Source organism: Leopardus geoffroyi, chromosome A2 (assembly GCF_018350155.1).
Source record: "Leopardus geoffroyi isolate Oge1 chromosome A2, O.geoffroyi_Oge1_pat1.0, whole genome shotgun sequence".
Classification (NCBI taxonomy): domain Eukaryota; kingdom Metazoa; phylum Chordata; class Mammalia; order Carnivora; family Felidae; genus Leopardus; species Leopardus geoffroyi.
In genome coordinates, this window is record NC_059331.1 from 163,471,100 (window position 1) to 163,495,896 (window position 24,797).

Genomic DNA, 24,797 nt, shown 5'->3' on the forward strand with positions numbered 1-24,797 from the left:
AGAAAAACCAGAAATACACAGAGCGATCTTTAATGGCAGGGGATGATTATAATAGGGTTCGAGGAGGGAGGTCGCCGCAGGGAAATCTCTCGGAGGCACAAGTACCCGGTTCGAAAAGTCTAGGTCAGCTCAGGGTAATGGGAATCCAACCTCCAGCAGCAATCACCCCTATCGCCAACCCCCTCCCGTCCCCCAGGCAAAGACGCGGCCTTTCTTGGAGGCAGTGGGGATTACTGGGGAGGGGGTGGGGAGGGGCGTGGTAGGGGGAGAATCTTGACCCCGATGCATTCTATTTCAAGTTCCTCCACCCGGAATTTCCCGATCATTTTTGTGTCGCCGTTTTCCTGCCTGGGATCCCCAGCGTGAGGCAGGCTCCCTTCCGCCCCGAGGTGCCTAATGCGGCCAAGAGACGGCGTCCTCAGGGTGCTCAAGTCCCGTGCCGGGAAGCCCGGGCGGCGGCCTCACGGGACTGAGCCGAAGGAGAGAGGGTGGCCGCTGGGGCGCCGGGCTCCCAGCGCGGGGCGGTGTCTGGAAGCGCGCCTCCGTCCCGGGTCTCGGCCCCGGCTCCCCGCCTCCCTACCCGCTGCGGCGGGGCCGCGCACGGTGCGCCGGGGGGGCGCGCACGCAGGGGGCTGGCCTGCCCGCGGCGCGGGGGAAAGTTGAGTTGGGAGAAGTTGGGAGCGGCGGGGGTGCGCCCCGAGGTGGGCACTAGGGAGTCGTCGGGAGCGCGCGAGGGCTCCGGAGAAGGGGGAGAGACCCCGAGACCCCCGGGGCACGAAGTCCAGAGCAAGCGGGTAAGCGGAGAGGTGGCGGCGGAGGAGGGCCAGGGCCGCGGAGGGAGGAAGGGAGGGGGAAGGAAAGGGGGGAACTCGGGACTCAGAGCAGGGAGGGAGTGGAAGTGGAGGAAGGGGCGGAGACTGGGGCGCGGGGAAGCGAGGTCTTGGGGGAGAAGGATGCGGAGGCGCGCGGAGTGTGGGTCGGGAGCGGGATCTGGGGTCCGTTTTTTAGAGTTGCCTAAATCGAGGGTGCCGCGCCCCCTGCCACCAGGAGAGGGTAGTCTCTGGGAGGCGCCGCCGGCCTTCCCAATTCCTGGGCGAGCTCCAGACGATACCCCCTCCCTAAGACCCCCTGCTCTATCCTTAAGGCCCGTCCAGGGTGCCTTAGCCTGGGGGTCGCCCCAGGCGCTACCCCCGACCTCCGGGTTAGGAGGCGGAGCTGGGAAGGGAGGGGGTGTCGGGTCAGGTCAGGACAAGGGGTCAGGCAGAAGAGGGAGCACCTGGGTGGGGATGGGAAAGATGAGCCTGGAGAGTTGAACCTGACTGGGGGGGGGGGGGGGGCGGGCTGGCTTGTCTGGGTGGGGAGCCCGCGCTGAGTGTGGGGGCGGCGCTGCCTGAAATCCACTTTATCCTCCTCCCTCCGCCCCCACCCCACCCCCACCAGCCACACGTCGTCGAAGAGCTGTGGAATGTGCGAGTTCACTTGGGGGGTGGTTAATGCCCAAGTGGGGGTCCGGGGTGCTAATCCCTTGGGCAGGGGTGGGGGAGATGCTAATCCTCCGGGCCGGTCGGGGCTGGTCCCGGAATGTGCCCCCACCCCGGATTATCGGCACCGATGCTCTGGACAGAAGCTGCTTTGTGTTCTGGGACGGCGGGGAGGGGGTGGGGGGCGGGGGGTGGAGGAGTACACTGAGGGCACAGCCTGGAAGTGGGAGTGGGGCACCTGCAGGTGCCCAAGACACCACACACCCTTCTCGGGCGGGGGTGGGGGGGCCTCCCTGTGCCCCTCTCCCCCACACCAGACGGGCTCTGGCTGAAGGCCTGCTAGGGGGAGGTGAGGAGAGCGTCAGCTGAGTGGAGTGCTTGCCAAGAATGTGTTGCTCCCGGCTCCCCACCCTGGACTGACCCCCCAGATGTATATTGTTTGACCCTCCGCTGACCTGTCTTATGCTGAGTTTGCCCTAAGTGGGACACTGTGTCCCCCTCCCCCCCCGCCGCCCCCGACAACACACTGGGGAACTTATTAAGTACTTTACTTTGGAGAACCTTGAGTGCCCCCCCACCCCCGCCTCCCCCACTAGGAATGAGTACCCTGGTTTGCACTGGTCAGGTTCCTTAACCACAACTGTTCTGCTTCCCCACCACACACACAGTGCCCTCCCCAGACACCCCCACAGTCACAGTCAGGAGGGCGTCAGCCCTGACACTCATATTTTCCTGGCTCCCGCCTAGGGGAGGGGAGGGATCAGGACTGCCCCTTAGGGCAGAACCTCAGGGTTTCTGTGCCCACCCTCTTCCCAGTCCGTCACGTGCCCCTCCCCCATTATAAAGCTCCGTCCTGCCAGTGCCCGCTGCCCGCTGTCTTCCCTTCCTCCCTCCCACTGAGTGAGTGGAGTTGGGCTCCTGCCCCTCCCCCCAGGGAGCAACTTCATCAGGGGAGGGGGTACAGTCCTGTGTCTCCTCCCAGCCCTGGGTCTGGTGTCTCTGCCACCCCCTTGCTTGCCGTTTGGGGCTCCCTCCAGTCTCTCCTTTGCCTTCTCCCCGCTCTGCTCCACGGGGTGTCTGCCTCTCCCCAGGATACTCCTCTCTTGGTCAGCCCCCATCGGGTGCCACCAGTCACTGCTCCTGATTCTGCCTTTTCAGCCTGTCTTTTCTCCCCCTCTCTGCTCCACTCCCCACCCTGATTTCTGCTGCCTTCTCTGGAGGTCTGGGCCTGGACGCCCTTAGTCACTTGGCCTTTTGTGGCCTCCTTGGCCTCAGTCCTCTCCTCTCTGTTTTTCTCATTTCTTCCTATAAGTAACTTTTTTCTTTGCCCTCCGGCCTCTAAGGGACACCCTAAAACCCTTCCTAGTCTAGAGGATCCCGAGCCACAGGGAGACCGGTCAGTGCCAGCTGGCAGGAAATCCCTGAGACCTGTTTTCCCCCCCTCCCCGGGTGGGGTGTATGTTGGGGGGCTGAGCAAGGCCGGGGCACTTCTGCCTGGAGGCCTGCTCTCACGTGATCGGTCCTCTCCCCCTGCTCAGGTTATGCCGCCGCCTTGTTGCCCTGAAAGCCGCAGTGACAGTGAAAAGGGCTAAGATTTGGCCATGAGCAGCGCCCCCCGGCGCCCCGCCTCGGGCGCAGATTCTTTCTGTACTGTGAGTATTGCCCAGCCCACCTCACCGCCCCTCCCCCGGCCACAGGTGCTCTGACGGAGGGTCCACATCAAACGGGTGTGTGCGTGTGTGTCTGCGTGTGCGCGTGTGTATGTGTGTGTAGGCAGACTCTGGAGGAAGGGGAGCCTCTGATGGATTGGGGAGGGGTGCTGCCATCCCTCCCCTGGCCTTATCGGGGTCTCTGGGGTCTGGGATGTGTATTGGTTGGAGGGGGGTCATGCTACTTCCAGTCCCGTGGAGGGAGTGGAGGCTGTCTTCCTGAAGACCTGGGAGGTTCTTTAGCCTCAGAGAGAGAGGAACTTTGGGGACCCTGGGTCTGTAACCTGGCGACCCCCTCTGACCCAGCTTTAGAGGCAGTAGCGCCCTAGCACAGTGGTTCTGGGCAGTTTGCTTGCAGCAACAGCCCCGCCCCTGGCCCCACGTGCCACCCAGGCCCGCCCTGCCCTGCCCCACGTGGCCATCGCCCCACGTGGCCCCCTCCTGATTTTCCTGAGGAGTGTAATGATTAACCCCAAGTGCCATAATCAGCCCCTTATTGGTCATCTGGCCCAGCAGGGCACGTGACTGGGAAAGGGCACGGGCAGGTCCCCTCCCTCTCCTTCCCGAGTTCACCCCTGCCTGCCATGGACTTCCTCCTGCGGCCTCAGGTGCGAGGGGCTCTTGACCCCCCTGTTCCCACCCTGGGTAGCTCCCTGTGCTCACTCGCTTCAGCCACCTCCTGCCGCCTTCCTCCTGCTGCTAATTCTGGTGAGAGTGGAGCCCGGCGCTTAGGGAACGGGCTAGAGCTGCCAAGATGGGCGGTGGCGGGGCAGGGGGGTGGGGCGGGGAGCAAGCCCCCCGACCCCTGTATCTTGTATCCAGTATCCCTGCCACTCCCTGCTGCTCCTGTCCCCACCTCGGTGTCTCTCCAGGACCCGCCTTCTTCTTAGTCCTCCTCCCCTTGCTCTGGCTACTGGCACCGCCACGGAGGGGGCTCCATACCCCGCCCTTGGAGATCCCGATGCCCTTGAGGTCCAGAAGCTCTAGAGCAAATATTTGGCGGTGCTTGGAGCTGAGACTGGCAGGGGTGGTGGGGGCTGGACAAAGACTGTGGCTAGGCAGCAGGCTGCTTAGCTAGGCTGAGCTCTCCAAAGCATCGCCGCCACCGCAGTCCGCTGCTCCTCTCCTGCAGTATGACTCAGGTGGGGGAGGGGGTGAGAGGCGGGGCTAGGAGCCGGCTGAGGGGCCCTGGGCTCGGTGGGGTACCGCTGGGGTTGGTGTGGTGGGGGGGGGGGGCGGGGGAATTCCTGACAAGGTGAAGCGTTACATTCCTATCCAGGGGTTTGGTTTCACTTTGACTCAGAAGAGTCCCGGCCAGTCAGCTTGGGCACCTCCAGAAGTTACTTTTCAGGCTCGATAGTTGTTCTCCAGCCAGAGGGGATTTGTTCACCAGCAGCCATGTGAACTGGCCAGTTCACACGCCCTGCCCTACCTCGGGGCTGGATCCACAGGATTCTGCACCTGCCCTAGAACGGACCGGAACGGGCACAGGCACACGTGCCAAGCGCGGATGGCCCTGGCCTTTGAGGGGAAGGCTGCTGGTGGGGGGGTCCTGGATCCCCAGCTCAGCACAGGGTGGGGTTTCGGGGTACGACCCTTGGTGAGCCCCCGTGTGTCCTCTCCGCCCCTTCTTCCCCACAGCCAGAGCCAGAGAGCTTGGGCTCTGCAGCGCCTGGGTTCCCCGAGCAGGAGGAGGATGAACTCCACCGCACGCTGGGTGTGGAGCGGTTTGAGGAGATCCTGCAGGAGGCTGGGTCTCGAGGAGGAGAGGAGCCAGGCCGCAGCTATGGGGAGGAAGACTTTGAATGTGAGGGGGCAGCGGGGGCACTGGGCTCGACTGTCCAGCAGGGGAGGGGCTGGCGGGGCCTAGTGGGAGGAACCAGGGCGGCGGGGGAGGGGAGGGATGCTGCGCCTCGCCTGCATCCAGGCCCCCTCCTCCCTGTAGACCACCGCCAGTCCTCCCACCACATCCATCACCCGCTGTCTGCCCACTTGCCTCCGGACGCCCGCCGCCGCAAGACCCCCCAGGGCCTGGGAAGGAAGCCTCGCAGGCGCCCTGGAGCCTCCCCTACCGGGGAGACCCCCACCATTGAAGAGGGGGAGGAAGATGAGGATGAGGCCAGTGAGGCCGAGGGGGCCCGGGCACTTACCCAACCGTCCCCTGCCTCCACACCCTCTTCGGTTCAGGTGAGTGGGGGCAGGGCTCCTGGGGGTGCCTCCGGGATCCCTAGCCTGGCCTCACCTGCCCTCATGGATTCCTGTTCCAGTTCTTTCTCCAGGAGGATGAAGGCCCCGACCGGAAGGCAGAGAGGACCAGTCCATCCCCTCCTCCACCGCTGCCCCACCAGGAGGGGGCTCCCCGGGCCAGCAGAGGGGCCCAGACTGGGTAAGTGTCCCCAGAGACTTCCCCTCCTGGTGTCAGTGAGGTGATGTAGGAACAAAAAAAAAGAAGAAAAAAGCACGAGCCTCAGGATCCTCAGACTGGGGGCTCAAATCCCAGCCCTGCCCCTTTGGGCAAGTACGATCTCTCTCAGCCTCCGCCTTTCCACGTGCAGAAGAATAGAACCTCTCTCACAAGGCGGTTGCAGGAATCGAAGGGTGGTGTGAATGAAAGTTAAGCGTGGGTTGGCCGGGCACAGAACAGGTGTGCAGGCTAAGGCCGCCCCCCACCCCCCACCCGCGTCTCCTGCACCTGTGGCTTCGGGTAGAGCAGCGAGCACGGGATCAGGGGTTGGATCCGTAACCTCCGAGTACCCCCTGGGGCTCCAAAGATGCGAGAAGACGAAGAGAACCCCCCTTCGCTCCTGGGAAGTGGCACCAGAAAAGTTACTGTGCTGAAGGGCAGATTTAGGCGGTATCAGCGGGGGATTGGAGTTTGGGGGTGTCAGCCCGAAGAGGCTTGTTGGAGGAAACCACTTTGCCCTGGGCCTCAAGGTCACCACTATCACGGACCTGTTGTTTTCTGGGTGCCAGGCAGTGTGAAGGGCTGCGGGGAACAGAAGGGCGTGCTCCACGACTCTCTTGAGGCTGCAGGCAGCACATGGGCCGTGTGCACGGGGGCACAAGCTGGCGGGCAGCCCAGGGGCCGGTGGGAGGCGGAGGAGCCTCAGAGAGAGCGTAGCGTTGGAAAAGTAGGTCAGATTTGTGGGCAGGGGTGCAGACAGAACCGAGAGCCCGGGGGCGAGGGGTGGGTGGATACTGGGGGAGAAAGCCTGTCAGGAGGGCCTCGTTCGGCACCTGGGCTCGGGGCTGGGGAGGAGCCGTTTAGGATGATGTGGCAGGGCTTGGGCTCCCTGGCAGCGGTAGAGAGGAAGGGGGCATCCTGATGTGGGGGACAGGAGCAGAAGCTGGCACCTGTAAGGACAAGGCGTTTGTGTTCTCATGACCTCCAGGGAGCCGTCTGTACTTTTAAAGGCCCATTCTTACGTACTTGACTCCATTTGGTTAGGAACTTGGACGCGTGACCCTCTTTGGGTCCGTGGCGAGGGGTGTGCTTGGTGGGGGCGGGGGGCGCTGTACTAGGTGCGTTTCCCGGCATCCCCTTGCCCCACACCCCAGGAGGCTGGCCCCAGCTCTCTTTTGCTGCTGAGCAGTTTACGTTTGGAGGGAGCCGGTGCGATTGCTCCGGCAGCACGGCCAGGAGAGGGTAGGGCCAGATTTAAATGCTGCATCCGCTCCTGGGATCTTCACTCTTCCACGCCCACACCCACCAAGAGCGGGGAGCGGGAGCAGGGGGTCTGGTTGGAGTCCCTTTCCCAGGATCCTGCTGTGTGGCCTCGCTCACCGCTGCTCTGTCGGTCCAGAGCCCCGGCGGAAGAGGTGGCGGCTGTGGCCAGTGGCGCGGCAGGAGGTGATGATGGGGGAGCTTCCGGGCGCCCCCAGCCCAAAGCGCAGCCTGGGCACCGAAGCTACAACCTGCAGGAGAGGAGGCGTATTGGAAGCATGACTGGGGCTGAGCAGGCTCTGCTGCCCCGAGTCCCCACAGACGAGAGTGAGGCCCAGACACTGGCCACCGCTGACCTAGACCTCATGAAGAGTGAGTGCTGGGCGCGGGCCATGCCCCATGCTGGTGGGAACGGGGCGTAAGAGAAAGGGGGAGCCCGACACCGTTTCTCTGCCTCCCGCAGGCCACCGGTTCGAGGACGTTCCTGGAGTGCGTCGGCACTTGGTGCGGAAGAATGCCAAAGGGTCTGGGCAGGGTGGCCGGGAAGGGCGAGAGCCTGGCCCCACGCCTCGGACCCGGCCCCGGGCTCCCCACAAGCCTCACGAGGTACTGTTCTCCACTTCATGCTCTTCGGTCATCTCCCTGTCCATCTTCTCCCCACAGCCGCCCCCTGCCCTCGCCCCAGCAATAATTTCAAACTCCAGGACTGCCATCTGCAGTTGTGGAGCTTGTACACTGCCCAAGAATCCTTGACGTTGTTGAGTTGGGTGTTAGGATTCTGTTTCACGTCTTAGACCCTGTTCATTTCTATATCGTGGCCGTTTCCTGGCAGCTGGCAGTGAGGAGCTTGAGGACCCTTTGGGTCAGAGGTGGCTCTGTAGAGCCGTACGTGTCATTTTTCGGAATCCAGTCACCTGTGCTCATTTGGGCCTTCCACACCTGTGAAGATGACCGCCCAGCTGGCACGAGCCATCAATCAGGGCAGCGATTGGCCAGGATCACTGTTACTTAGTGACGCTGTCCATCTTAGGCTCCAGGGCTCTGGTCTTGAACCCCACCCCTTCCAGTGGATTTTTTTTTTTTTTTTTGACCTTTTTATTGAGGTCTCACAGCATACAGCGAGGTGCGCTGGGGCTGACCGTACAGCTCGGTGATTTTTTTTTTGCACACGGAAACACCTGGCTAACTCTCCCTGGACACAGAGCGTTTTCTGCACTCGGTTCCTTCATGCCTCTGCTCAGTGCCCTCAGCGGTGACTGCTCTTCTGTGGTTCTCAGTCAGTTTGGTCAGTTCTTGAACGTGCTCCAGTGTCGGGGGGCTTGGGTGGTGACCGTTCATCAAGCATTTACTACGTCACGTACGGTGCCGAGCATCTTGTGTACTTTTTCTTTCGATCCTCATAACAGGCCTTTGAGGCCTACTCCCGTTTTACAGAGGAGGGAACTCCGTACCTATGTACCTCCGTGCCTGCGTGCCATGCCCCGTGCCGGGTCACCCGCCCACCCTGACACTGATTGTCTTGGAGAACAGCCCCTGGACTCCGCTGGCTCTGACCTTGTCGTGCCCTTTTATCTTATCCCAAGGTATTTGTGGAGCTCAATGAGTTGCTGCTGGACAAAAACCAGGAGCCCCAGTGGCGGGAGACAGCGCGCTGGATCAAATTTGAGGAGGATGTGGAGGAGGAGACGGAGCGCTGGGGGAAGCCCCACGTGGCCTCCCTGTCCTTCCGCAGCCTCCTCGAGCTCCGCCGGACCCTGGCTCATGGTAACCTGCCCTGCCCCCCCCCCCCCCCCCCCCCCCCCCCCGCCCCATCCTCCTCCCAGGTAAATCTTGTTGACTGAGCCTGTTCTCTGAGGACCAGAAACCCACAGATTTATCTCTTCTTTCCTAATGGTTATTTACTTATTTATTTTTATTATTTTTTAGTTGTGGCGTGTTATTTTTTAAAACATTTTTTTAATCGTATGTAATTTGAGAGAGCGAGCGCGAGTGCGGGAGGGGCAGAGAGAAAGGATCCCAAGCAGGCTCCGCACCGTCAGTGTGGAGCCCAATGTGGGGCTCGATCTCATGGACCGCGAGATCATGCGCTGAGCCAAAATCGAGAGTCGGATGCTTAACCAGTTGAGCCACCCAGGTGCCCCAAATGTTTATTTATTTTTGAGACAGAGAGGGAGACAGAGCACAAGCAGGGGAGGGGCAGAGAGAGAGAGGGAGACACACGAGCCAAATCAAGCTCCAGACTCTGAGCTGTTAGCACAGACCCCGACGTGCGGCTCAAACTCACCAACTGTGAGATCATGACCTAATCAAATGCTTAACCGACTGAGCCACTCAAGCATACCCCCGCCCCCCTCCCCCCCCAAATTTGTCTTAACCAGCACAGTGTATGATGTTACCAGAGCTCAGGACAGAGCCTTCTCTTCTCATGATGTCATATAGCCTGTCACCTCTTGGGCTCTGTCATTGGTGATTGCAGGGCAGGATTGACACAACTCTCTGTTATCTGGGATTTTTAGCAAATGGCTTCTTTAAGTGATGTTTTCAGATAACTGAAGCTGGTATGTTTGGGATGCTGACATGTTTTTAAAGAATTTTGATGGAAACTTTTCTGAAATGATCTAATCTATAGGGCTACGTGAATTTTCTTTTTCTTTTTCTTTTTTTTTTCAAAGATTTTTATTTTTAAGTAATCTCTACACCCAGGGTGGGGCTTGAACTCACAACCCCAAGATCAGGAGTCACATGCTGCACCGACTGAGCCAGTCAGGGGCCCCACAGGCTATGTAAATTTCACTAAAAAAATAAGATGCAGGAGTCTTGAGGTCTAGGTCTGATATTTCTGCTCTTTGTTTGCTCCTTCCTGTTGGGGAAGTCACTCCCGGTTGCTGTCAGAAGGCCTATTTGTATGCAGCTGGGGACTCAGAAACCTTCTGTCAGAATTATTTCAAAACCAGGAGTAAATAGGCTCTGAGCGAGGCTTGCAGGCTTTGTATGAGGTGCCACAGTGCAGGTGCTTTATCACAGGACTTTGCGATCCGTTTTGGCTGCTCAGGGGTCTTTGGTTCTGTCCGTTCTTTGGTTCTGTGTTCCTGCAAGTGACCTTGACAAATTACCTGGTCGCTTTTGAAAGGACTTCCATTTCTGTATCAAATAGTCGTTCAGAGCAGTGACTGGGAGAAAGATCTGGAAACTGTCCTGTGAGCAGCCGATGGACTTGGGGAAGTCGAGGAGCTCGGGGCGGAGGGTGACATATTCAGGTGACTCAAGGCCACAGATGGGCTGTGTCACGCTCAGAGGGCAGAACTAGGACCCTAGAGTGGATGTTAGGGGAGGCAGAGTGGGGCTCGCTGAAAGGAGGAACTTTCTAACAACAAAAAAAGTGGCCCTGTCTGAGTGGACGGCCTGGGGCGCCCCAGTTGAGGCTGTGCACTCCTTGGAAGGGGCCTCTGGGAGGGCCCTGCCTCGGTGGCCTCTGCTGAGCCCCACGATGTTGTTGTGGGAGAGAGTGCTGGAAGGAACAGGTCAGAGAGGTGATGGGGCTGGGGCCTGGAGCCCTGCTCGCTGATTTCTGGGCCAGCGCTCCTTCCTGGGACCATGCTTACCTAGCTGGCCCCTTGTCCCTGGTTCTTTCTCCCTTCCGCCCCCTGGCTGCGTTTCTTGCCTGGGGATGAAGGCCCCTCTGTGCCATCCTGTTCCAGGGGCTGTGCTTCTGGACCTGGACCAGCAGACCCTGCCTGGGGTGGCCCACCAGGTGGTGGAGCAGATGGTCATCTCTGACCAGATCAAGGCTGAAGACAGAGCCAACGTGCTGCGGGCCCTGCTGCTGAAACACAGGTGAGTCCCCTCCCCCCCCCCCCACTGCTGCCCCTGCCTGCCTGACCCTTGCCCTGGCCACCGCTCTCCTTCCTTCACCGCCCTCTGCTCTTCTAGCCACCCGAGTGATGAGAAGGACTTCTCCTTCCCTCGAAACATCTCAGCCGGCTCCCTGGGCTCCCTGCTAGGGCATCACCACAGCCAGGGGGCCGAGAGCGACCCCCATGTCACTGAGCCTCTCATCGGAGGCGTTCCCGAGACTCGGCTAGAGGTGGAACGAGAGGTGAGGGGGAACGGTGGCCCTACCTGGTTCAGGTCCCAGCCACCACGGCTGGCCGAGGGACTGCGAGCGAGCCCGGTGTGAACACGCCGGGTGGGGCGGCGGGGTGGGGGCTGGGGCCGGCAGGGCTGAGCTCCGTTCTTCCGTGTTTCCAGCGGGAGCTGCCACCTCCAGCCCCGCCAGCCGGCATCACTCGCTCCAAGTCCAAGCACGAACTGAAGCTCCTGGAGAAGATCCCCGAGAACGCCGAGGCCACGGTGGTCCTTGTGGGTATGTGGGCGAGTCTCGGGGGCAGGGGTGTCGGCGGCCACGCCTGCCTCGGTGCCACCCTGGGGCTGGGGACCAGGGGCCGGGGGGCGGCCCGTGCCCTCTCCTGCCCGTGATGGCACCGTGCCCTTAGGCTGCGTGGAGTTCCTCTCCCGCCCCACCATGGCCTTCGTGCGGCTGCGGGAGGCCGTGGAGCTGGACGCGGTGCTAGAGGTACCCGTGCCCGTGCGCTTCCTCTTCCTGCTTCTGGGCCCGAGCAGCGCCAACATGGACTACCACGAGATCGGCCGTTCTATCTCTACCCTCATGTCCGACAAGGTCAGGCCCTCCCCAGCGCCCGCCAGGACGCCCCGGGGGTCTCTCCCAGCCCTGCTCCGGGCCCCTTGGCCTCGCCCCGTGCCCTCACCGGTCCCTGGCCTGCTTTGACAGCAATTCCACGAGGCAGCCTACCTGGCAGACGAGCGGGAGGACCTGCTGACCGCCATCAACGCCTTCCTGGATTGCAGCGTGGTGCTGCCGCCCTCGGAGGTGCAGGGCGAGGAGCTGCTGCGATCCGTCGCTCACTTCCAACGCCAGATGCTCAAGAAGCGAGAGGAGCAGGGCCGGCTGCTGCCCACGGGGGCGGGACTGGAGCCCAAGTCGGCCCAAGATAAGGGTATGGGCCAGTGCGGGCCAGGGGCGAGAAGCGGGCTGCCCGCGGGGGCTCGGGGGCTCCGGCTGGGGTCCGTGTGTACGCGGAGGAGCGGGGTGAGCACGGAGGGGCCGCGGCGGGCGCCCTGACGGAGGCCTGGGCTGCAGCGCTCCTACAGATGGTAGAGGCGGCAGGCGCAGTCGAAGACGATCCGCTCCGGCGGACGGGCCGGCCCTTTGGGGGCCTGATCCGGGACGTGCGGCGCCGCTATCCCCACTACCTGAGTGACTTCCGAGATGCGCTTGACCCTCAGTGCCTGGCTGCCGTCATCTTCATCTACTTCGCGGCCCTGTCCCCTGCCATCACCTTCGGGGGGCTGCTGGGTAAGGAGAGGCTTCGGGTGGGGGCAGGGCACGCACAGGGCCCTGGTTGCCAGCTCCTGAGCTGCTCCCTGCCACCCCAGGAGAGAAAACTCAGGACCTGATTGGGGTGTCAGAGCTGATCATGTCCACGGCGCTCCAGGGTGTGATCTTCTGCCTGCTGGGGGCCCAGCCGCTGCTGGTGATCGGCTTTTCTGGGCCCCTGCTGGTGTTTGAGGAGGCCTTCTTCTCGGTAAGGGCCCGCAGGCTACCTGGGGGCTGGCTCTTCCTGCCCCGCCGCAGCTGCCCCTCCTGTTCCCCGACACGCCCGCCTTGTTAGCCCCCCGGGGCTCTGGACCTGACCGGTCGCCCCCCCAGTTCTGCAGGAGCAACAACCTGGAGTACCTGGTGGGCCGCGTGTGGATCGGCTTCTGGCTGGTGCTCCTGGCCCTGCTCATGGTGGCCCTGGAGGGGAGCTTCCTGGTGCGCTTCGTCTCCCGGTTCACCCAGGAGATCTTTGCCTTCCTCATCTCCCTCATCTTCATCTACGAGACCTTCTACAAGCTGATTAAGGTGAGCAGGCCCTGCTGAGAACAGGGCTGGGAGGGGTGAGGCCTCGGGACCAGAGGGAGCCAGGGCACGTCCTGCCCGTCTCTCATTCTCGCTTCCGGGTGTGAGGTTCCAGGCTGTCCGAAGCTCCCCTGGGCTGCTGTCTGAGGAGCCCACGGAGCACGGGCTGGTTCTTCCTCCTGGCCCCTTGCCACCCTCCCTGTCACCAGCAACACACATACTGGAGCTGCACGTCAATCTTAAAAACCCACGTGTTTTTGGTTTTTTTTAATTATCTTTTTATTTTTGAGAGAGAGAGAGTGAGCAGGGGAGGAGCCGAGGGGAGGGAGACACAGAATCCGAAGCAGGCTCCAGGCCCCGAGCTGTCAGCACAGAGCCCGCCGCGGGGCCCGAATTCACGGACCGTGAGATCATGACCTGAGCCGAAGTCGGACACTCAACCGACTGAGCCACCCAGGCGCCCCACTCACACGTGCTTTAATAACAAAAGTAATACGTCCTTTTGTTGAAGTGGCAAACAACCCAGAAGCATAAAAGAGAAACGCCCCCAAGGTGACAAAGAGTCCCAGCTTGGGCGCCAGACCCTTGCCTGGGTCAGGCTTAGGAGACTGCCACTGCGGTCCTCTGCGCCCCGCACTCTGCCCCGCACTCTGCCCCTCTGTAGTCCGCAGCTGCCCGAAGTAGACGAGCCCCTCTCTTCGTGCCCGGTTTCCCTTGCTCACAGCTGGCGACTTCAGCCATTTTCTTGATCAGCAGGACAACCCCTGTGAGGCCAGGCCCACCATCCCCTATCCCGTCTGCCCCACTCAGCATACATCCAGACCCAGAAATCTTGCCAGTTTCACCGATGGAGTCCTTTGTCCTCTCCCCAGATCTTCCAGGAACACCCCCTCCACGGCTGCTCCGTCTCCAATAGCTCTGAGGCAGACAGCGGCGAGAACACCACGTGGCACGGGGCAGGAGCCACGCTGGGGCCGGGGAATGGGAGCTCATCTGTGCCAGCCGGGCAGGGGAGGCCCCGGGGCCAGCCCAACACGGCCCTGCTGTCGCTGGTGCTCATGGCCGGCACCTTCTTTATCGCTTTCTTCCTGCGCAAATTCAAGAACAGCCGGTTCTTCCCTGGCCGGGTGTGTGGGCTGAAATGCCGGAGGGAGGTGGAAGCGGGGGGCCGGGAAGGGTGACCGAGTCACGGCTGGAGGGAGGCGGGGGGCCTGAGCACGGTGCTTGCCCACAGGTGCGGCGGGTGATTGGGGACTTTGGGGTGCCCATCGCGATCCTCATCATGGTGCTTGTGGATTACAGTATTGAGGACACCTATACCCAGGTAAGGTGGAGCACACGCAGCAGGGAGGGGGCGCTGCCTGGCACCTGGCTCCAGATGTTCTCCAGCCCAGCCCCTGCCTCTCAGCTGGGCACACACCAGGCCTCTGCCACAGCAGGCCCTCGGCATTCACCCTGCCCGTCGCAGTTCAGGGCTCTCCCTGCAAGGTTCACCGACCCCCAGGCCCACCTCTATCCTGCAGAAGCTGAGCGTGCCCAGTGGATTCTCCGTGACAGCCCCAGAAAAGCGGGGCTGGGTCATCAACCCTCTGGGGGAGAACAGCTCCTTCCCCGTGTGGATGATGGTTGCCAGCCTGCTGCCCGCCATCTTGGTCTTCATCCTCATTTTCATGGAGACTCAGATCACCACGTGAGTGGTCCCAGCCAGGAGGGCGCCCTGTGGACGGGAACCACATCATTCACGGAAGGGAACCCCAGCCAGGCTGGGAGATAATGGGTGCACGGGGTAAGGGGAGCCCAGGATGCCTGGCTGGCCCCTAGAGTTTATTTTGTAGACAATAGAAAGTTCCACTGACGTTTGCTTGGGATGGGCGCGGTACGGACCGGAAGCTGTCCTGAAGGGCAGGGAGGGTGGCCTGGGGAAGGCTCAGCCGTGACAGAGGTCTTATCCTGACGGGATGGGCAGGGACCACCAGCTTCCAAAAACAGACAGAGGCTACCGGCTGGATGCTCTGGAAAGACAACGGCTCTGTGCCAAGCCGGTCCCAGGGCGTCAGTGAGTGCCTGTCCCCACTCAGGCTGATCATCTCCAAGAAGGAGCGGATGCTGCAGAAGGGCTCCGGCTTCCACCTGGACCTGCTGCTCATCGTGGCCATGGGAGGCATCTGTGCCCTCTTCGGCCTGCCCTGGCTGGCTGCCGCCACTGTCCGCTCCGTCACCCACGCCAACGCGCTCACCGTCATGAGCAAGGCCGTGGCGCCTGGGGACAAGCCCAAGATCCAGGAGGTCAAGGAGCAGCGGGTAACAGGGCTGCTGGTCGCCCTGCTTGTGGGTACGTCCACCTCTTGCCCCCGCCCTTCCCAGACGGGCCTCTGAGGATGGGGAGCCCTGGTGCCAGCCGTTCCTCCCTCTCCGCCCCCCCTCCCCCGCCAGGCCTCTCCTTGGTTATCGGGGACCTGCTCCGGCAGATCCCCTTGGCTGTGCTCTTTGGAATTTTTCTGTACATGGGAGTTACCTCCCTTAACGGGATCCAGTTCTACGAGCGGCTGCATCTGCTGCTCATGCCCCCCAAACACCACCCAGATGTGACCTACGTCAAGAAGGTAAGAGCCCGCTTCGAAGAGCCCCGTGCCTCTGCTCCGTGCCTCTGCTCCTCCGGGTCCGTGGCGGGGGGGGGGGGGGGGGGGGCGGGTCATACCCTCCGGCACCCCATCTGCCCACTTGGGCCAGCCGCCATTGAGCTCTGGTAAGCACCCAGGAAGGCACTTCCATCCCCACCCCTGTGCAGGGAAGAATGCGGCGGGCCTCCTGAATGTGGCTGGCCGGGTGGCCCTCCGAGGCCGGGGAGAAGCCTGGGCTCACGTGTCTCCTCCCGCCTCACCCCCAGGTTCGGACCCTCCGTATGCACCTGTTCACAGCCCTGCAGCTGCTCTGCTTGGCCTTGCTCTGGGCGGTCATGTCCACAGCCGCCTCCCTGGCCTTCCCCTTCATCCTCATCCTCACAGTGCCGCTCCGCATGGTGGTGCTCACCCGAATCTTCACCGAGCGAGAGATGAAATGTGTAAGGCCTCCAGCCCCTCCCCACCAGCCCCGCCGGCGCCCTCTGGGGTCGCCGGTGCCCTCTGGGGTCGTCCCCTTCCAGCTTGAGGTCAGGATCCACCTTCTTGATTCCCTCCACCCCCACAGCTGGATGCTAACGAGGCGGAGCCAGTGTTCGATGAGCGGGAGGGTGTGGACGAGTACAATGAGATGCCCATGCCTGTGTAGCCGCTGCCTGGACCGACAGCCGAGGGACAGACGGACAGAGGGAACAGGGGCTGGGGGGGTGCTCTCCCCCTCCCCTCCCTCGTTTTTATTTAAGTGAATAATTTAAAGTCCCCTTACCATCCTCACCCCCCCCCACAGTAAAGTGCTTCGGCCCCCACCTATCCTTGGCCTTCTGTCTCTGTATGGGGAGGGGGCACGGATGGAATAGAGGTGGGGAAACCCAGCCCGCTCCCTGTCCCAGAAACAAGATGCAAGATGAGGAAGGAAAGGGATTTTAATGAGAAACCGAAACAGAGAAAGCCAAAGTGCAAATCGTCCACCCCCCCATCGGAGGGTCATCCTGAGCCCCGTGTGTGCCCCCTCACCCCCCTTCAGGCCCCCAGCGGAGGCCCAAGGCCTGGAGCTTCTGCCTCAGGTAGCTCTTGAGCTGGGGTAGGCCTCTCTGTGACTCCAGTTCCTCGAAGGGCAGCTGCGGGGGGGGGGGGGGGGGGAGGGAGGACAGCACGTTACCCACAGGGCCCGTGGGCTGAGGGGAGAAAGGACGGCGTGGAGCCTCTCCCGGGGCGAGGCAGGGGCCGCTCACCGGCAGGAGCTGGTAGCCCATCAGGCCCAGGTGCCGCTCCCGTAGGGCCCGCGAGCCCAGCAGCACTCGGCCGTCGCGGCAGAAATGCCAGCGCTCCCGCAGCATCAGCACCACCCTGGAGGGGGCGGACCATAGCTCAGAGTGCTGTCCACAGAGGCAGGGGAGGCTCCCCCGCCCTCTCCCCTTACCTTTGGGCCGGGTCGTGGGTCGTGGGCTGAGAGGCAGCCTGGCCCTGGGGACAGGACCTGGGAGGGTATGGTAGGAAGGGGTCCTGGGTCCTCACGGGCAGCACGGCACCAGAGCTGCTGACACACAACAGGAAGTCTGGAGGGAGGAAGAGAAAGGGCCGCTGGCTTCCAGCCACGGCTCTGTATCCCTGCGGGCTGGGCCACCCCACCCGGGGTTCACCTGTGCAGTAGCCTGGAGGCACGGTCAGGTCCTGCCGGTACTTCTCTTCCCCCAGCAGCTGGCGCAGCCCCTCCGCCACTATATCCTTGTGACTGAGAGGGGAGGGGGAACACCGATATGGAAAGGCTCGAGAGTGTCCTCCTCAATCACTCCTGCACGCTTCTCCACCCTGGGCAAATGCCTTCCGTGTCCCGAGGCCCATTTCTGTCCCCTCCCGTGACCACTTAGGGCGACAGTTCAGGGTCCCCCTGGCTCTTCTACTCTGTGCTGCTTGCAGGCTGGTCCCCTCCCCTCCCCCAGGCTGCCCCATCCACCTGTACTTGCAGCGGGCACGGTCAGTGATGAGTGGCTGGGGGAAGATGGGCACTTGCTGCCTTCGGGGAAGGCGGGGACCCCGGTATCCTGGAAGTTCCAGCTCCACGGCTGCGTCCAGCAGGGAGAGGTAGCGCCGCACAATCAGGGCGTGAGGGGTGCCTGTGGGAAAGCAGGCCGGAGGCTCGCTGGGCTGCGGGGCCCCACCCCCACTCGCCCCTGCCCGCTGGCCCTCGGGGACCCAGCCAGCCCTCCTGTCCGCGCACCACTGATGTGGTTGATGAATCCTGGGGAAAAGACAAAGTGCAGGGCCCTGAAGGGCAGGCACCGCAGCTGGCACAGTGACATCAAGATGTTGACAGTAGCCAGGGGAGCCACCCCTGCTTCCCGAGCCAGGATCCTCTCCAGGCAGGGCATAAACTGCTGTTCCAGGGGCAAGTAGTTCAGCCGCCCAAAGGGCAGGACCAACTTCTGTACCACCTGTGAAGGAAGAGCAGCCCTTCACCCCGCACGAAACAGTTCTCCGGTATCCGCCACAAGCTGAGCCTCGGGGAGGCTTGGCCTGCCAGCTGCTGTCTCTGCGAAGGCGGAACGATCCCTCTACCCCGGCGTACACACCAGAAGTTTGACAGCGTAACCAGTGTCTTGAGCCCCATGTGATTAATCAAACCAGTAGAGGAGACGTCGCTGTGGGGGCCGGCCCTGAAGACTTAGAGGAGTGGGCTCAACGAAGCTAAGACAGCGCCGAGTGCTTGGAGAACTGCAGAGAACCAGGCATACACGCTGGGTAGGTGGACAAGCCGAGAGGGTGTGAGCAAAGACGAACCCCCAGGGGCCAGAGCAGAGAGCCTAGCTGGTTGTCTGCCGCAGGAAGCAGCAGCCGGTCAAGCTGCATGGGGGGCTGGGCCTGACACGGTGCCTGAGGAGGGCTGGGAGAGGAGCATGGCAGGGCGGGAGGTAATCCCACCTTGCTGCTGAGCTGCATTTCCTGGACCACCAGGAAATGGGCAATGGCTTCCAGAAGCTGGGGCTCCCGCAACCGGTGCCGGGCCAGGTGCTGGGCCAGGAGCACCATCACGTGGGGTGTCAGTTCCTCCGGCCTGGCCTCTGTGAAAAACAGCCTATTATGCTGGACCCTCGGGCCAGATCTGGACGACGCCTTTTAGGCCAGACACCACCACCTGCCTCCTCTTCGGCCCCTCCCCGCCACCTGCCTTTAGTCCCCTCCAGCACCTGCCAGGCTGCGGATGAGATGCTGCCGTGGATGCCTCAGGAAACGAGGGCAGCTCAGAGTAGCTTCCAATCTTTGCCCACCGCGAAGGACAGGTTGCAGAGAGGGAGGTGGCTTCGGAGGGAGGCGGAACCTTCTCTCCTGCTCCAGAGCACACATCAAGGGCCCATCTGATGGGAAGCCTGAGAGGGAGAGGGTCAGAGGAGGCAGTCCTGGTAACGAAGAGCTGCTCTGTTCCAGTCCTGGGTTCAGTGGGTGAATTCCCAACCTCTCACGTCTCCACGTTCTGGACTGGAAGGGTTGCTACAGTGTAAGTGGAAACACTGGAGAAAGGTGAAACGCCACGTGAACGTATGGTATCAGGACGGTCTGTGGGGAAGGCCTTATACAAAGATGGCAAGTGAGTTCTCATCTCATGCCAATGGTGACACGCTATAGTGGCTTTCTAGAGCACTGTATTGGAAGGAATCAGGGTTGGCACCCTAGCTAAGCTGGAACGAAGGCTGCTGGACTCCTGGTGTCTGCTGTGATGACGGGAGGGGCAGCAAGCGTGCCAGGGTATGCGCCACTCCTGGCAGAGCCTGAGAGGTGAATTCTGTCAGTGATCTCGGGTCTTCTATGCTCTTTCTCTACTCTTCCGTTAACACCCACCCACCCCCAGACACCCTCCTCACCAAGTAAGACTGCAAGGTGCAGACACACGTGGATGGTGTGAATATCAAAGGAGGGGCAGTTTCGGATGATGAGCTGACTCAAGTCCTGTAGTGTGGCCTGCTCCACAGGAGGGGGCCGTGGCTGAGACCCCAAGAGCTGGCCCAGACGACGAAGTGCCACGGGGTAGTGATGGGCGCGCACCTTGGTGGGGTTCTGGCCCAGCCAGCGCAGCAGCTCCCCCGGGCTCCTCGCCTGTTCCAGAAGCCGCTGTAGCCCCTGCACGGGGCCTGCATGGAGGCCTCCTCCAGGAGGCCAGTCCCCCCACTTGCCGGGCCCCAGACAACAGGGCTGTACTGGCGGGAGCAGCAGCAGGCCAGAGAGCCGAGCAGCAGAGGCCTGGGCAGAGAGCAGGACTCGAAGCATGGAGTTTGGTGTTGGAGACCCTGAGGGGCAGCCCAGAAAAGGGGGTGAGGTTTTCTCCAAAGGGGAGGAAAACCCCGCTATCTTACTCCTTACCTCGCTCCCCAATTCAGAGGGCCCTGGGGTCGGAGCAACCCAGACTCATGTTCGCTCTTCCTGGAGACTGCTCTAGTCTTCCCCACCCCGCCCCTCTCTGCCTCCTTCCATCCTTTGAAACGGCACCTTCGGTATACGCGGCACAGTGATATTTACAAAGCAATTCCACATGCATTGCGTATCTCCTCTGGTCCTCTACACACGCCTATGAGGTGGTAGGCAGGGCTGGCACTACATCGATTTCACAGGTGGAGAAACCAAGGCCCAGAGAGGAAAGGCAGTGAAGCCTGAGGTCACGAATCGGGTTAGTGGTCGTGCCCAGCCTGGAGCCCAGCTGGCCCCGTCGATACGCCCTCCCGACCACCTCCCCCTCCCGCAGGAGGAGGCAGCGGCGAGGAGGGTGAAACGCGGGCTCTGGAGCCGGCGGTCCTGGGTTCCATGCTGGGCGCTCCCGCTTACCACCGGCATGACCTTGGACAAGTGGCTTCGTCTCTCAGCCCAAGCCTCCCCACCCGTGAAACGAGAACGCAGCGCCCACCTCGCGGGGCGCCCGTGGAGCCCGAGCGCGCAGCTTTGCAAAGGTGCGGAGTCGGCCGTGTCAGGGGCCCCCACACCCACCCGGGCCCGGGGACGCCAGCAGACCGTAGTCATGGTCGCCAACGCCAACTCCCGCCGCCCGCCCGCAACCCGCCCCGCAGATGCCACCCCTACATGACTCCCCAGGCCCCGCGCAGGTCGCTCCCTCAGTCGGTCTCGGGGCCCGGGAGCCGGGCTCCCTCCGCGGCTTCCTCATCGGCGGGCCACCGAGTCCGCCATCTTCCCAGCAGCCCCCGGATCGCGGCCCGGACGCCAATAGCGGCTCAGTCCCCGACCGGGACAGACGTGGCTCCCGTCAGGCCCTGCGCGCGCCGCCGCCGCCGCCGCGGCCGCCGCGGCCGCCGCCGCGCGCCCCGCCCCCCGCTTCCGGGAAGCTGCGCGCGCCGAGCCTGGGCGGTGACGGGGGCGGAGCCAGAAGGCCCGGCTCTGAGGCTCCGGCGAACAGAGAGCGGAAGTCGGCGGCGGGTCATGTAAGGTTGGTTGGACACCCGGAGAGCTCAGTCCGCTCCCTTCGCTCCTTTTCTCCCAGTGGGCAAGGGCTCCCCGCCCAACACCCCCGCGGGCCCGCACACTCAGAGACACACACGGAGAGTGAAAACTTCACAGTTATTTAATCTGCACATGTTCCAGAGAAACCCTCTGCCCCTCCCAGCTCTCCTTCACCAGCGCCCCGCAGTCCTTGGGTCCCCAAATTAGCCCAAGGAGCTCTTAGGGACTAGAAGTGGCTGGGTCCTCAGACAGAATACTAAGATGGGCCCAGGGGTGTAGCCTGGCTCTGCCCAGGGCCAAGGCAGTGACAGCAGCGGCCTGACCCCGAAGAGCTGACTGTCAATGGGGGCTGAGAGCCAGCAGCCCCAGGAGGTGGCCCAGAGCCATGGAGGTCACAGGGAGGGGCCTCGGCTGACTCCCGGAGCGCTCTGCTGCGCAGCGCTGGGCTCCAGGGTAGTGGGAAGAGGCAGGCGGGAGTGGTGGGCCTGGGCAGACAACAACTCCCACTGTGTCGTGGGGAGCAAGGTCCGGAGGGGCCGGCGACACTGCCGAGAGCCCGTGGAGGCACTACGGGCGGTACATGGCAAAGGCCAGGAGGCTGAGGAGCAGGGTGAAGCCGGCCAGACCCAGAGTGGCGGTCAGGGGAAAGAAGGGCCGGTACTGGATCTGGCAATACCAGAGCAGCAGCAGCAGCAGAAGCAGGAGAGGCAGCAGCAGGCTGCCTATTTCCAGCCCGGAGGGGCCTGGCTCTGACCCCGGTGGGCAAGGGGGATGTGGGGGACCCACGCGTGTGGACACGTGGCAGTGGAGAACGCAGTTGGGTGGGAGGTGAAGGCTGCCCAGAGTCTGGGTGTCGTCTCCTAGCAGTTGCCCTTGGTAAATGAGTCGCACCTGCTGTTCCCGGCCGGGAAACTGGGTCCTGAGGAGAGAGGGACCTGGGTAAGAGAGCAGGCCTCAGGCAATCCTGGTCCCTTGCCCAGAACAACACTCACCTTTGCCTCCACCCACCACCCAGTTGGTGGCCTCTAAGGGGGTCCCTTCCTGCTATGGGGGAACAATACAATGTGCCACGTGGGGACCTCAGTTCCCTCCTCTATAGAATGAGGGGGAGGTCTCCGATCTCTCTCGTGGCCTCTCTGGGTCTGTGATCATTGCCACCCCACTCTTTAGAATTTTCTTTCCTGTCCCCATCCCAGCTTACCTTTTCAGGGAGCCAATGGTATCGTGGGGCCAGGCCCTGGCCACCTGCTCTGAATCGTTGAGGAATTTCAGCCGGAGCACTAGGGGCTCCTGGGGGGAGTCCGGGGTTGGTGACGTTGCTGAGAGCCCCATGCCAGGCTCTGGCTGTGCAGCCTGACCTCTGTGTCTCAAGCTGGGAGTTTCGGCTCCTGGGGCCTCCCCTCTGATGCTGCCGGTGACCGCCATGGCTTCACTGGGCTGTGCTGGTGTTGGAGTCCCTGATGGCTGGGGCAGTGGGTCGGCGCCCTCCGCGGTGTGTGTTGAGACCCAGGCGAGAGCCAGCACCAGAAGGCAGGCAAGCACCGCGAAAAGGATGGTCACCTCATCACCCACCCCTTCAATCAAGGCCATGGCACCTGCCTTGCCTGCCACGCTACTGAGCTGGAGAGGCACAAAGAACCCATGAGGGGCTGGATCGCTGGCCAACAGCCCTCTGAACTTCCACAGGCTCCTGAAGCCACCCCACCAAACTCTCCCACAGTCTTTATCCCTCTCCCGCTTACGCAAGCTCCACCCTAGGGCACATTACTGCTCTGAAACCTGATGTCCCAACCTTGCTTCAGGGGCACCTTCGCATCACCAAATCCCGAGTCCTAACTTGCTCTAAACTGAGTTCTAGGTCTTCAGCCCGCTCCTCCGTTCATCCAAACACTCTCCCGACTTAAGGGCCTTGACATTCTAAGCAACCTCTTCCCTAAATTCAACCCTCACCGAACTTCACCCCAAAGCTGACCTAGTCTCCCATCACTGCCCCAGAGTTTATCTACTCCTTCGTCTATTTCATCCCAACGCTCATCTACTCCTCCATCATTAAAGGTGCTCCAAGGGGATAGAAAATGGGTTTCTTTCCCCCGCCCCCCGCCCCGTTATCATTTAACCAAACGCCATCCGCGGATGGGGACTGCTTCCCAAGGCTTCCCCACACCACACGTCAATCTCTGCCCTTTGGCAATTCGGAGCTTCCAATGGTTGCCATCCCCCGACCCAAATTGGCCCCTCCAGTCTACTGAAGGCCCACCCCGTGGCGGCCCGACTCCGCGCCTCTTCTGGAAGCCTCTCCAAACCCATTCCGCAGGCGGACCCCAGATCCCGCCCAGGAATCCGGACTTCGCCCTCCCTACCCCCAGCTCTTCCATCACCCCTCCCATCTTCCCGCCCCCCCGGAGCCGCGTTAGGGCAACCGGAGAACCGGGGGCGGGACGAGAGGGGGCCAGCTGGGGCCCGGGGCGGTGGGGTGGGCGCGGTCAACGCGCAGGGACTCACCGCCCGGCTCCGCCAGCTCCATAGCGGACCCTCGGGCACTTCCGGGCGGGAGGCGCCGAGGTCGCGGACACCTGAAGGCACCCCCTCCTTCCCTGCCGCCGCCGCCCGAAGCATTGTGGGACTTGTAGTCCTGCGCGGTGCGCATTTCCCGCCCTCCACCCTGCGGACCCACGTGCGGGGATCTGCAGGATAGTCCTGGTGCCCGCAAGACGCTGAGGGGCCCGCGGGGGCGGGCTTGCTAGTCCCCTGAGGTTTGGGCGACAGTAGGATCCGCCCCCTCCCCTGCTGGCATCCAGGGCATCTGCCACTCCAAAAACCAACGTCAGCTAGAGCACGTCAGAGTCCCCGTGTTAACAGATGCAGTGACTGGAGAGCTCAGGTGGCCCCTATCCCGGTCTGCTCTTATGTCAGAGTGAACGCCAAAAGGCACTGTGGGCCCCCTAAATTGACTCTTTGGCTCAGAGCCCAGTACCCATGGGCTGTCTCATCAGGTTGGTTACGCACCCCTCCCCAAGGCTGGCCACGGTGACTTGTGCTGTCTTGTTTCCCTCGTCCTTTCCCCTTGCCCCTGTAACACTATGCAAAAAGCATGGACCTTGGAGCCTGGCACAGATGCCGATCGATCTCTTATCCTGTCTTTATCACCTGTATAACCTTGGGTGCGCTACTGAATCTCTTTGAATCTTAATTTCTTTGTTCCTAAAGCATAATTTCATAATGAAATTCTGAGGAAGAAATTAGGTTTTATTAAATAAGCATGAAAACGATGTAAGGGATCTGTTACACAGTAGGTATTTGTTCACCTAGTACTAGTACACTCTCTCCACCCAGATCTGGGCTTGGAAACTGGGTCCTCAGAGTGTCACTGTGTAGAGGACATTGAGCCCCAGCCTGGCTTGGGTCAGCTAATTATGGCTTTCCCCTCCTTCCTCTGGGCCACAGAGATCTCATGTCTGGGTTTTATAGGCCAGTCTTGATGAAAAGCAATGTGCCCTACAGTTTCCATTCATGCTTACCTGTGGGAGCAAGTACCCCAAGTGTTGCCTTGGGAAAGCCAGTTTAGATGTATGACAGACAGACCTGACTTCTCTCTAGTTCCTTCCCTCTCATTCATTCATTTATTCTAGAAACATTTTTAAGTGTATTTATTTTGAGAGGGGGGAGGGGAAGAGAGAGACCCCTAAGGAGGCTCTGCACCGTCAGCACAGCCCCGACTCGACTCGGGGCTCTATCTCACGACCCTTGAGATCATGACCTGAGCCCTGAGCCGTAACCAGGAGTCGGATGCTTAACCGACTGAGCCACCCAGGCACGCAGAACATTAATTAAAGGCATACCAAATGCCACACACACTGCATGATGCTGGGAATACAATGGTGAATCACACAGGTAAACTTGTCCCTGCTCTCATGCGGCTCATATAATAATAGGAGACAGACATGTAGACAAGCCCACGAGTCCTAA

General features: G+C 61.8%; 3 protein-coding genes across 9 annotated transcripts; 1 reads left to right on the top strand and 2 right to left on the bottom strand.

Moving 5' to 3' along the window:
• The first annotated feature begins 325 nt into the window (after window positions 1-325).
• On the top strand, window positions 326-16,202 carry SLC4A2 (solute carrier family 4 member 2). Of its 2 annotated transcripts, XM_045496177.1 has the most exons (23): window positions 326-794; window positions 3,020-3,133; window positions 4,832-4,997; window positions 5,136-5,377; window positions 5,458-5,576; window positions 6,994-7,226; window positions 7,318-7,460; window positions 8,438-8,618; window positions 10,553-10,688; window positions 10,785-10,950; window positions 11,103-11,217; window positions 11,348-11,532; window positions 11,644-11,869; window positions 12,013-12,228; window positions 12,309-12,457; window positions 12,583-12,777; window positions 13,647-13,901; window positions 14,009-14,098; window positions 14,298-14,464; window positions 14,853-15,106; window positions 15,208-15,377; window positions 15,662-15,835; window positions 15,961-16,202. In XM_045496177.1, exons 2-23 carry the CDS (start codon window positions 3,083-3,085, stop codon window positions 16,039-16,041), a joined length of 3,714 nt encoding a protein of 1,237 aa, XP_045352133.1. In that variant the 5' UTR covers window positions 326-794; window positions 3,020-3,082; the 3' UTR covers window positions 16,042-16,202. The 2 variants fall into 2 exon arrangements, with proteins under 2 accessions (XP_045352133.1, XP_045352134.1); XM_045496178.1 differs by lacking the exons at window positions 326-794; window positions 3,020-3,133 and adding an exon at window positions 3,716-3,798.
• FASTK (Fas activated serine/threonine kinase) lies at window positions 15,704-20,692 on the bottom strand. Of its 6 annotated transcripts, none has more exons than XM_045496181.1 (11): window positions 20,457-20,692; window positions 19,250-19,672; window positions 18,578-18,757; window positions 18,312-18,451; window positions 17,611-17,824; window positions 17,347-17,506; window positions 17,033-17,124; window positions 16,813-16,948; window positions 16,625-16,739; window positions 16,407-16,510; window positions 15,704-15,810 (listed from the first exon to the last, which is right to left on the bottom strand). In XM_045496181.1, exons 1-11 carry the CDS (start codon window positions 20,536-20,538, stop codon window positions 15,801-15,803), a joined length of 1,656 nt encoding a protein of 551 aa, XP_045352137.1. In that variant the 5' UTR covers window positions 20,539-20,692; the 3' UTR covers window positions 15,704-15,800. The 6 variants fall into 6 exon arrangements, with proteins under 6 accessions (XP_045352137.1, XP_045352139.1, XP_045352135.1 ...); XM_045496183.1 differs by having other exon boundaries at window positions 16,813-16,926; window positions 17,022-17,124; XM_045496179.1 differs by having other exon boundaries at window positions 16,813-17,124.
• Window positions 20,693-20,934: 242 nt separating this feature from the next.
• Window positions 20,935-23,512, bottom strand: TMUB1 (transmembrane and ubiquitin like domain containing 1). Its single transcript, XM_045496185.1, has 3 exons — window positions 23,334-23,512; window positions 22,033-22,451; window positions 20,935-21,750 (listed from the first exon to the last, which is right to left on the bottom strand). The coding sequence occupies exons 1-3, from the start codon at window positions 23,445-23,447 to the stop codon at window positions 21,399-21,401; spliced, it is 885 nt and encodes a 294-aa protein (XP_045352141.1). The 5' UTR covers window positions 23,448-23,512; the 3' UTR covers window positions 20,935-21,398.
• Window positions 23,513-24,797: the final 1,285 nt, after the last annotated feature.

What these genes read in the sequence shown, in the direction of transcription:
- SLC4A2 (XM_045496177.1), top strand. Translation starts at nt 3,083, where the DNA reads ATGAGCAGCGCCCCCCGGCGCCCCGCCTCGGGCGCAGATTCTTTCTGT. An exon ending in GCGCAGATTCTTTCTGTACT is followed by an intron (nt 3,134 to 4,831) that starts GTGAGTATTGCC and finishes TCTTCCCCACAG; the next exon opens with CCAGAGCCAGAGAGCTTGGG. An exon ending in CCTTCTACAAGCTGATTAAG is followed by an intron (nt 12,778 to 13,646) that starts GTGAGCAGGCCC and finishes TCCTCTCCCCAG; the next exon opens with ATCTTCCAGGAACACCCCCT.
- FASTK (XM_045496179.1), bottom strand. Translation starts at nt 20,538, where the DNA reads ATGAGGAAGCCGCGGAGGGAGCCCGGCTCCCGGGCCCCGAGACCGACT. An exon ending in CGCGGGGCCTGGGGAGTCAT is followed by an intron (nt 19,673 to 20,456) that starts GTAGGGGTGGCA and finishes GCTGCCCCTCAG; the next exon opens with GGTCTCCAACACCAAACTCC. An exon ending in TGGGCTACCAGCTCCTGCCG is followed by an intron (nt 16,511 to 16,624) that starts GTGAGCGGCCCC and finishes CCCCCCCCGCAG; the next exon opens with CTGCCCTTCGAGGAACTGGA.
- TMUB1 (XM_045496185.1), bottom strand. Translation starts at nt 23,447, where the DNA reads ATGCTTCGGGCGGCGGCGGCAGGGAAGGAGGGGGTGCCTTCAGGTGTC. An exon ending in GGAGCTGGCGGAGCCGGGCG is followed by an intron (nt 22,452 to 23,333) that starts GTGAGTCCCTGC and finishes GTGCCTCTCCAG; the next exon opens with CTCAGTAGCGTGGCAGGCAA. An exon ending in ACCATTGGCTCCCTGAAAAG is followed by an intron (nt 21,751 to 22,032) that starts GTAAGCTGGGAT and finishes CTCTCTCCTCAG; the next exon opens with GACCCAGTTTCCCGGCCGGG.